Consider the following 15,240-nt stretch of genomic DNA (forward strand, 5'->3'; position numbering starts at 1 on the left):
GGGGAGGGAGAGGGAAAAAACCAAGCAGGCTCCATGCTGTGTGCACAGATTATGATCTGGGGCTTGAACTCACAAACCTCGAGACGATGATCTAAGCTGAAATCAAGAGTCAGGCACTTAACTAAGCTACCCAGGCACCCCTGGACTGCTCTTTCTAACAAAACCTATTTTTGTTGCAAAAATCTCTTTGTTACAAAGAAAATTATAAAATATTCTTAATCTTTTTGTGTAGATACCTTACTAATTAATTACACTCAAAATACTGATACATATTACAACATGAATGAAGCTTGAAAACATTGTTAAAGAAGCCAATCCCAGAAGACCACATATTGTAGGATTCCATTTATAAAATAAAAATGTCCAGAATAGGTAAATCTATAAAGTCAGAAAGTATACTGGTGGTTGTCCGGGCCAGGGTGTAGGAGAAGGAAGCACGGCTACTAATGGGTATGGTGATGTAACCGTTATAAAATTGACTGTGGTGATGTTTGCACAACTCTGTAAATGTACTAAAGTGCACTGAATTATATGCTTTAAATGGATGAATCATATGGTATGTGAATTATGTCTCAATAAAGCTGTTGGGAAGAAAAAAAGTCCTAAGTTAAAATCAGTCATTCAATTTATTTTTGTGCAAGAAAAAGTTAATATAGCAGGCCTGGCTACTGACTGCTATCCTTCGAAAGGTCTGCTTACTTCCCTTACGATTCTGGAAACAAGTTTTTTAAATTTATTTATTTATTTTGGAGAGAAAGAGAGAGGCAGAGATGGAGAGAGAGAATCCCAAGCAGGCTCAATGTTATCAGCCCAGAGCTCAACACAGGGCTCAACCTCATGAACTGTGAGACTATGACCTGAGCTGAAATCATGATTCAAGACACTTAACCAGCCGAGTCACCAAGGTGTCCCTGAGTCTGGAATTTTAGTATATGACTAGCTTCCAATAAAAACCCTAGGCTAGGCAGCTCTTTCTGCCCATGTGTCCTGTCCCTGTGCTTTAATAAACCCACCTTTTTTACACCGAAGGAGGGGGTAAAAATGAAAACAAATTAAGCTAATTTCCAATGAATTTTGGGTAGACAACAATTCAAATGCGTTGTCTTCACTTATCACTGGGAGAACTGAGAGCATCCCAGGTGATTCCACCAGGCAAGGACTCTTGAAGGCTTGTGCCTGGTTTCCTCTGATCTTCTCCCCATGTGCTTTTTTCTCCTAGCTGATTTTTCTTTGTATCCCTTCATTATAAAATATCATAGCCATTAGTATGACTATATACTGAATCCCATGCATTCTCTCAGCAAATCATTAAACCTGGGAGTGGTCTTAAAGGCCCCTAACACAATCTTACAATTATATAGTTAGTATCAAATACACACAATAGTAAGTAATGAGAAAGTAACAAATTGTTTAGTGGGGCACTCGGGTGGTTCAGTAGGAGCATCCAACTTTGGCTCAGGTCATGATCTCACGGTTTGTGGCTCTGAGCCCCACATCAGGCTCCGCGCTGACAGCTCAGAGCCTGGATTCGGCTTCAGTTTCTTCGTCTCCCTCTCTCTTCCCCTCCCCTACTCATGCTCTCTGTCTCTCAAAAATAAATAAATGTTAAAAAAAAATTCTTAAAAACATTTGCTCAGTACAGAAGCATTTACAAAGTATTTCTAAGTATGAAATAAATACTTGTCTATCTCCTTAAATGGACTATAAATGGAAGAAATTTACCTCAAGTATTTAAAAGTTTTTTTTTTTAATGTTTTATTTATTTCTAGGAGAGAGAGAGACAGCGTGAGCAGGGAAGGGTCAGAGAGAGAGGGAGTCACAGACTGAAACAGGCTCCAGGCTCTGAGCTGGCAGTCAGCACAGAGCCCGACGCGGGGCTCGAATCCACGAACCGCGAGATCATGACCTAAGCGAAAGTCGGACGCTTAACCGACTAAGCCACCCAGGCGCCCCGTACCTCAAGTATTTAAAACAAACAGCATAATACAAAAAAATATTTCATCTTAGATAAGTCAGAATAAAATATTCTATACTGACTGACAAGAACCATAGACTTTACACCTACCATTTATGGAGTCCCAGCTGTGGGCTCACTCTCTCTTTAAAATAAATTAAAAATAAATAAATACATACATATCTTTCAGGTATATACATATATACATATATGTACCCCACCTCTGTTTTATTTTTTACTTATTAATTTTAATTTTATTTTATTTTAGAGAGAGGGAGCACAAGCCAGAGATAAGGGCAGAGGGAGAGACAGATAGAGAATTCCAAGCAGGCTCCACACTCAGCACAGAGTCCGATGCAGGGATTGATCCTATGACCCTGGGATCATGACCGAGGCCAAAACCAAGAGTCAGACACTCAACCAAGGAAGCCACCCAGGCACTGTGCCTGCCATGCCCATCCTCACCCCACCCCCACCTCTGTTTAACTTAAGTTGCTGAAAGGCCAAAGAGAGGGTAAGGACAGTGAAAGGATTCAAACTTGGCTTATCTGACTCCAGAGCCATTTATACTTCCACTATGACTCGAAGATAGTACAACCCAAGAGGCTAAAAAAGTCAACAATTACTTCAATTTCTCACTTAAACAACAGAAGTAATATGCAAACAGAGAGAAATTTAACACATTTTTATTAACAACAAAAACATTTAATAACTTTGTTAAAATCTATTCAATGCAGCTTTGAATAATAAATTATTTTAAAATATATTATCATTAGTTCATTACCTAAAAGAACCATAATGAAAACTTACAACATCAGTTAGTGAAATGCAGTAAAAATAGAAACTAAGAAGGGCATTAATAAAAGAGAAAATTCAAATTAACTTACCATTCTTCTTTTATACTTTCAAGGTTATCTACTTCTTTCATTCTCTTTTGCCTTACTGTAAAAGTAAAAATAAACAAAAGCTAATGTCCTCAATCTAGTATTTTAGATACATACATTTTTATGCATGAATATACTTTAACATAAATTATTAGTTACTCCTAAAGCAGCACTGCAAGGGTCTTAAGAACCTGTGTGACCAAACTTGAAGCTCTCATTTTCATCCAGAAAGTATAAAAGTAATAAAAAATAAATTCTGGAGTCTAATAATCTTCCAACAAAAGAAATATTTCTTAAAAATGATGACAAAAAATTATACCCTTTGGTTTAACAAACAGAAGTGAATATAACATTCTTATTCTGTTTTAGAATTCCTTGGGGAAGCAAACTGACAGGATGTACAGTATATAATTCATTGGCATCAATTATATTTATAATACTGTATGGCCACTTCCACTATCCATTTCCAAGACTTTTTCAACTTCCCAAAACAAACGCTGCACCCATTAAGCAATAATTATCTATTCCTCTCTCTTCCCAGTCTCTAGTAATCTCTACTCTACCTCTGTCTCTATGAATTTGCCTTATATTTCACATAAATAGAATCATACAATATTTGTCCTTTTGTGTCTGGCTTATTTCACTTAACATAAACTCACTCCGTTTTACAGCTAAATAATATCCCACTGTAGGTATATTTTGTTTACACATTAATCTGTTGATAGACGTTTGGATTGTCTCCACCTCTTGGCTATTATGAATAATTTCTTTAAAATTTTTTTTTGTTTTATTTATTTCTGAGAGAGAGAGAGAGACAGCGTGAGCAGGGGAGGGTCAGAGAGAGAGGGAGTCACAGACTGAAACAGGCTCCAGGCTCTGAGCTGGCAGTCAGCAGAGCCCGACGCGGGGCTCGAACCCACGAACTGCGAGATCATGACCTAAGTGAAAGTCGGACGCTTAACCGACTAAGCCACCCAGGAGCCCCTATTATGAATAATTTCTGCCAGCAATGGACCAGGTTTCTAATTTCTCCCCATCCTTCTCAACACTTGTTGTTTTATTATTTTTTTATGTAATCTCTGCACCCAACATGGGGCTTGAACTCATAACCCTGAGATCAAGAGTCACATGCTCTACTGAGCCAGCCAGGTCCCCATACTTGCTATTTTGTTGAGTAACACCCACCCTACTAAAGTGGTAGCTCATTGTGATTAGTGGTGTTGAGCATCTTCTTCATGTGCTTACTGGTCTTTTGTCTACACTTTCATTGGAGAAAGGTCTGTTCACGTCTTTTACCCATTTTTTATTTTGTCTGTTTTTATTTTTTATTTATTTTTGCCACTGGTGTTAAGTTGCAATTTTTTTTAATGTTTGATTTATTTCTGAGAGAGAGAGAGACAGTGTGAGCAGGGGAGGGACAGAGAAAGAGGGAGACACAGAATCCGAAACAGGCTCCAGGCTCTCAGCTGGCTGTCAGCACAGAGATGGACGTGGGGCTCAAACCCATGAACCATGAGATCATGACCTGAGCCAAAGACAGCTGCTTAACCGACTAGCCACGCAGGCACCCCAAGCTGCAATTTTTTTTTAATGTTTTATTTTTAAGTAATCTCTACACCCAATGCAGAGATTGAACATGAACTCACAACCCTGAGATCAAGAGTCAAATGCTCCACCAAATGAGGCAGTCAGGCACCCTGAGTTGCATTTTTCTTGATTCACCATTTGGTTGGCTGCTGTACACCCTGGATTACTTTACAGAGTTCTAAATTGGTTCTAACAGTTGCTGTTTATTTTTCAAAGTTTGTGGGGAACATGAGCTTCAAACTGCTCATCTTACCATTTTGCTGACATGACCCTCAATTTTAATTAAAAAAATCTTAATCTGAGATCTATTTGGAACTTTGTTAGAGTGACTCCACATGAGTGTTTTTAGTTAAAAGTCCATCTTTTTCCAGGGTGCCTGGATGGTACAGTCCGTTGAGTGTCCCACTTTTGATTTCAGCTCAGGTCATGATCCTGGGGTCTTGGGAACCCTGTGTCGGGCTCCGCACGGAGTGTAGAGCCTGCCTGGGATTCTCTCTTTGTCTCCCTCTGCCCCTCTCTTCTGCTCTCACTTGCTCCCTTCCTCTAAAATATAAATTCAAAATTAAAGAAAAAAAAAAAAGCTCATCTTTTCCTTAAAAAATACAATACAATAATAAAAGCCCATCTTTTTCTGACTTTTTCTTCAGACCTAACAGTATGGATTCATGGGTTTTTACTTTTCAGTGAGTTTTAAGTTATTAATACTATTTAGCTTGATGTTCCAGTTCCCAGATTTGTCCTGTGGTGGCCCCTTCAGGGTGACTTCAATGTCCTTTTGCTACATCTTCATCATTCTTTGAGCAGCTTCTTACTTTCTGGAGCAAGAAGTTGCTGCAGGATCATTTGTTCTTTCTCTGCCCCAGCCCTGGAATCAGACGTTTCTCTAAGGAGGCATGGTTACCTTTTTTTGTTGGAAAATTGTATTAAGAAACCAAGATGTGAGTGTTTGTTGCTTTTTGTGTGTCAGTGCTTCCAGGACCTCTCAGTGGACAGAAGGCTTGGACTATTTTAAACACTGATCTGTTTGCTTGTTTCTTACAATTTTGTTATAAAGGCAAAACAGTAATATAGAAAGTTTGGGAAAGAAAGAAGATAATCCATAATTTTATTACTTCCAACAATAACTATTTAAACTTTTGCCTCTGTTTCTTCATATACATTCAAATGCATTACTACTATATTAATAATTCTGATTTCCTGTATTTTTCATTTATGTGGTATCTTTTCCATTTGACTAAATAAACTGCTTGATAAGTATTTTAAGGACACATATTAAAAAAATGTATTATCCTAACAGACAGTTATATCATGACTGCTGGGCATTTAGTTCACTTTAAATTTTTTCTAACAAATACAGCTTACTTTGTTGTTCCTTTAGATTCCTAGAAATGTGGAAAATCAGAGTCAAAATATGAGTATTTCTACAACATGTAAATAGTATACCTCTATTTAAAAATGTAGGTACATGCAGGACAACTGGGTTGGTTGGTTAAGTGTCCAACTCCTGATTTCGGCTCAGGTCATGCTCTCATGGTTTGTGGGTTTGAGCCCTGTGTCAGGCTCCGTGCTGACAGTGTGGAGCCTGCTTGGGATTCTGTCTCTCCTCCTCTCTCCCTGTCCCTGCTTCATCTCTCTCTCGTTCTCTCTCTCAAAAATAAATAAAATAAACATAAAAAATAAAAATTTAAGCACGTCTGAATAGAAGGCAAACCTGCTAATAGCCACTGAGGATTCACAAGACCCATCCTAAAAATCTCCCCCAAGTATCTCAAGGTGAATTTAATCTAGTAATTGAGGATCTGGCAGCAGCCATATAAAACCAGTCTGACTTCCTGCTGCTAATGGAGGTGGGCCCATAACCACAGCAACTTGTGTTGAGCACTAATTCCCACTTAGCCTCTGTTTTGCTAGGAATTAAAGTAGGATAGTGGAATCTGCTCTGGAAAATATCCTATCATTGAAAGTTGTTTTAAAAAAAAACTCTAGTTTTAATTATGAATTGACTATAAATTGATAGCAAATTTATGTGTTGGCCTTGTCATGACAAAATTGTGAAAAATTCTGTAGGACAAGGGGAAATTGAAAGGGAAGGAAAAAGGAGGAAACATAATGGGGCTGAGGAGTGAGTACAGAATACAAAGCATGGCACAGCACCTTCAAGGGCATCCCAACAGTAACTTGAGACTCTACCTTGTAGCTAGAGGGCAAGGTAGGATTCACAAAAGCCACACCATCCAAGAGAATGGCATCCAATGACTAAGGCAAACTGAATGACTCTACTATCACAAGTGAGTTATTGTACTTCCAAGACTTCTTAATCCTTCCTATAATGCTCTTCAAAATTATTCCCTAGACCTAAGGCTGTGGTGGGCAAATTCTGTGTATACAGCGTACTTTTGTTGTTCCTTTACTTTATTCAAAGGATCTTAGTCAATATTTATTAAATTAAAAAAATATACATTTATTAAATGTAAGGTACTGAGTTAGGCATTAGATTTACAAAGTAATAAACTGGACAAGAAAGTTTTTTATATCATTAATTCAATAATACCTTAAATAGATTATATGAGTAACTATAGGCATTAAAAATGCAGCCATAAAAATGATTGTTAGGGGTGACTTTGTGGCTCAGTTGGTAAGGCATCTATCTGACTCTTGATTTTTTTGGCTCAGGTCATGACGTCATAGTTCGTGAGACAAAACCCCATGTCAGGCTCTGATCTGACAGTGCAGAGACTGCTTGGGATTCTCACTCACTCACTCTCTCTGTGACCTTGCCATGCTCTCTCTTGAAAGAAATAAATTAAAAAAAAAAGATAGTTAAAAATATGATAGTTAAATATACAATACTGTCAATGTTCTTTTGAATTTAGAATGTTTATTACAGTTATTAGATAAACATAAACATACCACCTCTGGATCAAGGATGAACCTGAGGTCTAAAGGGGAAAAATTATATAGTGTCTATTTTTACTTATTGTATGGAAAAAAACTGAGCTAAAACTATTAAAAGAATGTGAGAAGGCAAAGGGAGTAAACCTAAAAAAGTTAAAATGGTTATCTATCCTAATAGCAATATGAAAGGCAATGTTCAAAATTAGTAACTCAAAATGTACATCGTTGTTAAAAAAATAAGACTGTTTATAACAGGAGGAATAGCTATGAGTTCAAAGTAGTTGTACTTAGAGAAAAGGAATGAGTGCATTTTTAGGTTTCTAACACTACTGTCTTTTAAACTATGTGTATATATTATTTTGATTAAAAAAATTGAAAAGCAGGGGCACTTGGGTAGCTCAGTCAATGAAGCATATGACTTTGGCTTAGGTCATGATCTCATGATTTGTAAGTTCAAGCCCCGCATCAGGTTCTGCACTCACAATATCAAGCCTGCCTGAGATTCTCTCTCCCTCTCTGTTCCTCCTCTACTTGCATGCATGCTCACACTCTCTCTCAATAAATAAACTTAAAAAAAATTTTATTTAAAAAGCAGAAAATGGGTGCCTGGGTGGCTCAGTCAGTTAAAGCGTCTGACTTCGGCTTAGGTTATATCTCACAGTTTGTGAGTTCAAGCCCTGCATTAGGCTCTGTGCTGACAGCTCAGAGCCTGGAGCCTGCTCTGTGTCTCCTCTTCCTGCCCCTCCTCCATTTGTGCTATGTCTCTCTAAAATAAATAAATGTAAAAATAAATAAAAATTTAAAAAAATAAAAAAAGCAGAAAACAAATTAAAAATATATTCAGAAAACTAGAACTTCATGTTCCCTAATTTTTTCTCCTAAGACTTTGTCTTTGAAGTATATTTAGAAAACATCTAATTGCTTCCTTTAAAAAAAAATTCCTTCCTTTCAGGTGCCTGAGTAGCTCGGTTGGTTAAGTTTCCAACTTCCAACTGCAGTTCAGGACATGATCTCGCAGTTTGTGGGTTTGAACACGACATTGGGCTCTCTGCTGTCAGCACAGAGCCAATTTAGTATCCTCTGTCCCCCTCTCGCAGCACCTCCCCCACTTGTGCATGCACTCTCTCCCTCTCTCTCAAAACAAATAAACTTAAAAAAAGAAAATTCTTCCCTTTCTGAGGCACCTGGTGGCTCAGTGGGTTAAGCATCTGACTCTTGCTTCTGGCTCAGGTCCTGGTCTTGTGGTCTGTGGGATCAAGCCCCGTGTTAGGCTCAGTGCATGTAGCCTGCTTGGGATTGGTTCTCTTGCTCTCTCCCTCTGTCCCTCCCCAGCTCACATGGGTGTGTGCTCTCGCTCTCGCTCTCTCTCTAAATGAATAAATAAACTTGGAGGGAAAAAACTCTAAAAAAAAATTTCCCTTTAAAACATACAGAAAATAGGGGCACCTGAGTGGCTCAAAGTGTTAAGCATCACCTTTGGCTCAGGTCATGATCTCATGGTTTGTAGGTTCAAGCCCTACATCGGGCTCTGTGCTGACAGCTCAGAGCCTGGAGCCTGCTTTGGATTTTAGGTCCCCCTCTCTGTCTGCTCCTCCCCTGCTCATTCACTCTGTCTCTAAAAAAATAAACATCAAAATAAATAAGTAAATAAATAATAAACATACAGAAAATAGAGAAAAACATAAGCACCCATCCCAGCCATTCAGAGGTCATGAAAGTTTTCATTTAGACTTATTTACTTCTTTTTTAAGAAATAAAGCATTGTAAATTGAATACAATTTCACTTAAAAATTAAATGGTATGTCTTAAATATGTGCATCTTATTGCATATTAATTATACCTAAATAAAGTTGTTAAAAACATCAAAAATGTAGAACCAAAGATTCCAACCCTTGTGGACATTACATCCTGGTGGGGCTATCTGCTTTTCACTTGACAGTTTTCCAACATTATTTTCAACTACTCTAAAATAATCTCTTAGTTTAGATATTATCTTTATTATCTCAAAAACATAACATGTTAATTATACTTTTTTGTTCATATGTAACCTTTTTTGTGGGCATTCAAATCCTAATTATCCTTCAAGTCACAGCACTCAAGATCCATGTCTACCATAAAGGTAATATACATATTTCTAAATGTTTATTTTTGAGAGAGAAAGAGAGAGGGAAAGCATGAGAGGGGGAGGGCAGAGAGAGAAAGACAGACAGACAGACAATCCAAAGCAGGTTCTGGCTGACAACAGAAAGCCCAATGCTGGGCTTGAACTCAAGAACTGTGAGATCCATGACCTAAGCCGAAGTTGGACACTCAACCGACTAAGCCACCCTGGCACCCCAAGGTAAAATATTAAAACTATATTAATATTCCTCTCCTAAAGCATGTAGATTTTTGGCATTTAAATCATATGGTCTGATACTGATGACTCCTGTTGCTTTTGTGTTTTTTAGTTGCCTCTACTGGTTCCAAAATCCTTGAGGACAGGTATGGTGACTTACATATTTCGAGTTGCTTCCACAGTGCCTAACCAAGTGCAAAACAAAAAGGAGCCATCCCTAAAATGTCACTAGGTTTCCCTTTCACAGGTTATTGCTCTCTAGCAAACTGCTAATATTTTTCATCATGTCATAGTTATAAGCTACTAATAAATTGTTTTTACTTGTTTTATGACAGCTATAGAGAATGAAGAAGACCTTGTATTCAAACTGACTTGTATTGGAGTACTGGGTACATCATTTTTGAGCTGAGTGACTTCATTGTTATTTACCTTCTCTAAGCTCCAGTTGTCTAAACCTGTAGCATAGGGATGACTGACATCCTACAAGCTTGTTCTGAGTAGAATACTATGAATACAAAAATGTATGCTCCTTTCTCTTTACTCATCCCTCTGTCATAATCTGTTACTAGGATTGGTAAGAAACATTTTCAGGCTTTGTCTTAAGTTTTAATTTCAACACGGCTATGAAATTAGTTTTGATTTCACTAATGAAACTATTAAAATGTTTATATATTTACTGAACCTTCCACCACTGTGCGCAAGGTACTGGTTTAGAACTAATGAAAGAAGGGTTAATGGGACAGAGTCTCCATTATTGGAGAGTTTACAGACTAACAAGAAGAAAAAAATATACTGAATTACTAATTGCAAACATGGCATAGACTTATGAAGTAAAAACTGAATCTAAGATAGACATAAAGGCATCGGTATTTCAGGTATTTCCTACCATAAATTAGTAATATGTAAATAAGCCATGTAAAATCTATTTATATCAACTGAGTGAGCTTCTACAATCATCATAGTCATGGGACACAAATGAACTGAAGTCATGTACTATACTACAGAGAACTTAAAAAGCCACCCGACAAATGTCTAAGTCACCAGCATGAAGCCCAGTTATCAGAAGGGACAGATGAATAGAATTTCCCTCATTTTGCTTCAGTTTACTTCCAATTAGTACCACTACCATCTTATATTTGTATTGTGTATCACAGTTTACCAAACACCTTCTCAATTATTATCCCACTTACTCCCAACAACTGCAGTTATAAAATCAGTCAGGAGACAGAGTAGATTGAGCTTTTTGGAACATATCCGCTGAAAGGAAAATCCAGTCAAAATAGATTTAGACTACTAAGAAAAACAGTATTTTTAATGTATACATTAAAATTCAAATATAAAAAATTTGCATATTACCGATTTTACTTTTGTTCTGTAAACATACATGACAGGCTACATTTTTTTTTTTTTTTAAGATTAAGGTTTTGTATCAAGATGTTGTACCACTGGGTATACTATCTTTAGATAGAAGCTGAAGTTTCTCCTTAAGAGTAAAGCCATTCCTGTCATTAAACACAGGGCAAAGGAACCGATGGGTCACATTTCCATGGGTTCCTTTTACTTAGCTCTTCCATGGAATGAAAGTAGGTCTCCGAACCCTCAAGAGCAAACTAACTATGGTAGCATCAAAATCAAACACTTTAAAAGATGGTTTATTTGTGAATTTAATGAATTCTAGTTAACTATTAAATAATAAAAACTCATAAATTTTTTTAAATATTTTTATTTATTTCTAGGAGAGAGAGAGAGAGAGAGAGAGAGAGAGACAGTGTGAGCAGGGGAGGGTCAGAGAGAGAGGGAGACACAGACTCTGAAATAGGCTCCAGGCTCTGAGCTGGCAGTCAGCACAGAGCCCGACGCAGGGCTTGAACCCACGAACCGTGAGATCATGACCTAAGCAAAAGTCGGACACTTAACCGACTAAGCCACCCAGGTGCCCCTAAAAACTCATAAATTATGGGAAGTTTGAGCTTATCTTAGTTGTAATCATAGTACTTGAAAAAATACATATTTGTTTTCTAGAAAAATTGTTAATCTGGAAGTACTTTGCTCCCAAGGACCAAAGTGATAGTGAAAAAGTAATTTAAATGAGAAATCCTAGGGAAAAGGGGACACTTTGGCAGAGATTGTCAAGGTCACTGAGGCAGCCATCCTTTGATATCAAGACATTCTCATTCCAGGGCTCCATACTGAAGTGTTATCCACCTTGAAATACCCAGCTCAAATACAATTTCCTTTAGAAAACCTTCCACAATTACTCTGAAAGACGTAAACATAAAATTATTAACAGAGAGAGGAGAAATCAGCTCTGTACCCTTAGAACAGATCCTATCTTCACAGTCACAATTCTAGGCCCACATATTACCTCTTGGTGGTTTTCTCCCATCCATTCTTATCCCCATCCAATGCAGCTTCTACGGTTATCTTTTTTTTCCTTTTTTCCAAGTAAACTCTACTCCTAATAGGGGGCTCAAACTGACAACCCTGAGATCAAGGGTCCCATGCTCAGTATACCATGAAGTCAGCCAGGAGCTCCCAGGGTGGACTTTTTAAGATACAAATTTGACTGAGGGGCACCTAGCTGCTCCCTGGTAGAGCATGCAACTCTTGATCTCGAGGTTGTGAATTTGGGCCCCACGCTGGGTGTGGTGTATTCCTTAAAAAATAAAATCTTAAAAGAAGATTGAAAAAGAACATTGACTGAAACTTACCTGTTTAAAACTCTTCAATAACCAACCCACACTCTTCAAATAAGGTCCACCTATTTTGGGTAATATTACAGAGGAGTTCACTGTAATACATTTCTCTCACTACATTTGAGTGGTTTGAAAATTCTGCTATGAAAGTTTAAAAGAGAGGTGACTGGGTGGCTCAATCGGTTGGGTAGCTGACTTCAGCCCAGGTCATGATCCTGCGCTTTGTGGGTTCAAGGCCCATGTCGGGCTCTGTGCTGACAGCTCAGCGGCTGGAGCCTGCTTCAGATTCCGTGTCCTTCTCTCGGCCCCTCCCCTGCTCACCACTCATTCTCTCTCTTTCTCAAAAATAAACAAACATTAAAACCAAAAAAAATTTTTTTTAATTTAAGAAAAGAAATAAACAGCCAGTCCGAAATCCCTAACACTGCTTAAAATACCTGGCATCATCTCTCTGGCTCCCTTTTGCATTCTATACTCGATCCAACTGCTGTGACCTTTCCGTTAACTTCCCTAGCCTCCTTCAGTGAAATAGATTCCACTTTCTTCCCTCCTTTGGGAGTCACTTTCACCTAATTCCTATTTACCTATAACATCCTAGCTAAAGACTGCTTTCCTATGAAAACTTTAACAGACTTCTCCAGCTGGTTATCCACTTGTTACATATTCTCACAACCTGCTACATTCTTTCTAAGCTTCTATCTTGGTTTATTGGTATTTATAGTTGGGCCTTGAACAATACAGGTATGAGCTATGCAGGAGTATTTATATGCAATTTTTTTTTTTGATACAGTACATTACTGTAAATGTATTTTGTCTTCCTTAGGATTTTCTTCATAACATTTTCTTTCCTCTAGCTTACTTTATTGTAAGAATACAGCATAATGCATATAATACACAAAATGTGTGTTCACGATTTACCTTATTGGTAAGGCTCTCGGTCAACAGGTTATTAGTAGTAGTTAAGTTTTTGGGCAATCAGAATTCATAGAGATTTTCCACCGTGTGGGGGTTGGCACCCCTAACACTCCCACCATTGTTCAAGGGCCAACTGATACTTCTGTGATTTGCTGTTTAATATGTTCCCCCCAATGACAATGCAAAGTTCATAAAGCAAAATCTATAGAGGTCACCATCTTTATTGTGGGCACTCATCATACAGTAGGTGCTAAGAAATTCTCAAAGATAAATTAAGTAATTAACATTAAATATTGTGTAGGGTATCCATGTATTTATCACAGTAGCAGGGCTAAGAGTCAGTACTCAATAATTTGTTAATACCATATTCTGCCCTGTATCATTACTTGCGTGCTTAATCACTCCCTCCATCCTGCACACCATTCTCACTCGTTTTTGGATGCCAACACCGCCTAGCACTAACTTCAGTGTTATAAATAGGTGCTCACTACTCACTGACTTTAACTGCCTTTAAAATCAATAGGCCTTTCAGCATATTTACATAGAAGGCACAACATCAACCTAAAGAGCTTTCCCCGTTAAAAACTAAACTGATTCAAAAACGTATACACACTCCCCGAACAAAACTGAGCCATGACTTTTACAAAATGTCACACTTCACAGTTCCACACGGACATCAAAAGAGACTGTCCGTTTCCTAGGTTGATTTTTCCATCACCTCAAATTAAGTACGAAGTCGAGGTTGGACCCCACTCTAACGTTCCCTTATTGCTAACAAGAAACTGAGAGTAAAACCGAAAAAGACGCACACACAAAATGAAACCTCGGAAACAGCGAACACGAAACCTACAAAAGAGTGTTGCGGGAGACTGGTAACGAAGCCACCGAGGAAATGGCCACCCCAAACAAACGCGCCTGGTATTTCTGCACAGCGCTCTGGCAGGGCACGTCTCTGGAAAGGCGGGCATGTTAACGCGCCTCACTCGAAGTTTCCCAGCGCCGTGAGAACAGAAGTCCTCCGCCGTGCTTGCCCGTAGGAAGCGAGCGCGGGCGGCAGGCCCGAGTCGCGGCTCACCTGAGCCGGCCAGGAGTCTCGCCCCGGCCGCCGCCAGCGTCGCCGAAACCGTCCGGATCCTGGGCCCACCGAGCCCAACACCGACACAAGCGCCACGGCTCAGCCGGACCCAACGACGCCAGAGCCCCCGCCCGGGAAACGCCGGCCCACGCCCGGCGGCCAGCGGACGCCCCAGCCCCTCACCCCGCCGAACGCGGCGCGGCCCCAGCACCTTCGGGCGCGGCCGCCTCGCGGCCTCGTCCTCAGCTGGCTCAGGGGCCGCGGGCGCCACCGCTGCTGTCGGGCTGGAGGCCCTCAGACCCGCTGAGGCTCGCGGGCCGCGCAGCCGGCACCCAGCCCGCCTCCCTTGGTCTCGGCCGCCCGGGCGCAGAGCACGCGCCGAATCGGCTCTGCGCAGCCCCGAGAGCGCGCGCACGCGCGCGGGGTGGGGAATGGGTGTAGGGTGGGCGGAGCCTGCCGCCGCCGCCGCCGCCGCCGCCTCAGGTCTCGGCGTTACCCGAGCTCATGGCGGCTGCAACCTTCCTACGGCCCGCGCCGCCGCCGCCGCCGCCCCCACCGGCTGCCTTCTCACCCCGCGCGGAACATGCTGGCTGCGAAGTGCGGGCTCAGACGAGAACCCTGCGCCTTCTTACGTCTGTACCTCTTCAGCCTCTGATTGAATCGGCGGAGAGATTTCCCTGCATTCTGACAATTGGAACTTTACCCGAGCCCTGTGATTCTGGAAAGCGACGGTTAAAGAAATCCCCCCACCCTTTTGTGTCCCTGAGAGGGTTTTCTGCAAGGAACCACCTTTCCCCGTGTGACTTAGATATTGTTCACCTATGACAGGTCAGACACAGACCCTCTAAATTCCCTTATTTTTTGCCTCATAAATGATTAGTTGAACCGATTGCACT

General features: G+C 40.0%; 1 protein-coding gene across 3 annotated transcripts in view; it reads right to left on the minus strand.

Moving 5' to 3' along the window:
* The window catches only part of UBXN2A (UBX domain protein 2A), a 55,907-nt gene extending 41,212 nt beyond the window's left edge, over positions 1-14,695 (minus strand). The window contains exons 1-2 of one of the 3 annotated variants that reach the window (XM_039238275.1): positions 14,345-14,695; positions 2,842-2,896 (exon numbers count right to left, since the gene is read on the minus strand). In XM_039238275.1, the coding sequence (XP_039094206.1) occupies positions 2,842-2,882 (41 nt within the window). In that variant the 5' untranslated portion in view covers positions 2,883-2,896; positions 14,345-14,695. The other 2 variants (XM_039238276.1, XM_039238274.1) reach the window with 2 other exon arrangements.
* Positions 14,696-15,240: the final 545 nt, after the last annotated feature.

The sequence above is a fragment of the Hyaena hyaena genome, unplaced genomic scaffold (genome assembly GCF_003009895.1).
Source record: "Hyaena hyaena isolate Hyena2069 unplaced genomic scaffold, ASM300989v1 scaffold_138, whole genome shotgun sequence".
NCBI lineage: Eukaryota > Metazoa > Chordata > Mammalia > Carnivora > Hyaenidae > Hyaena > Hyaena hyaena.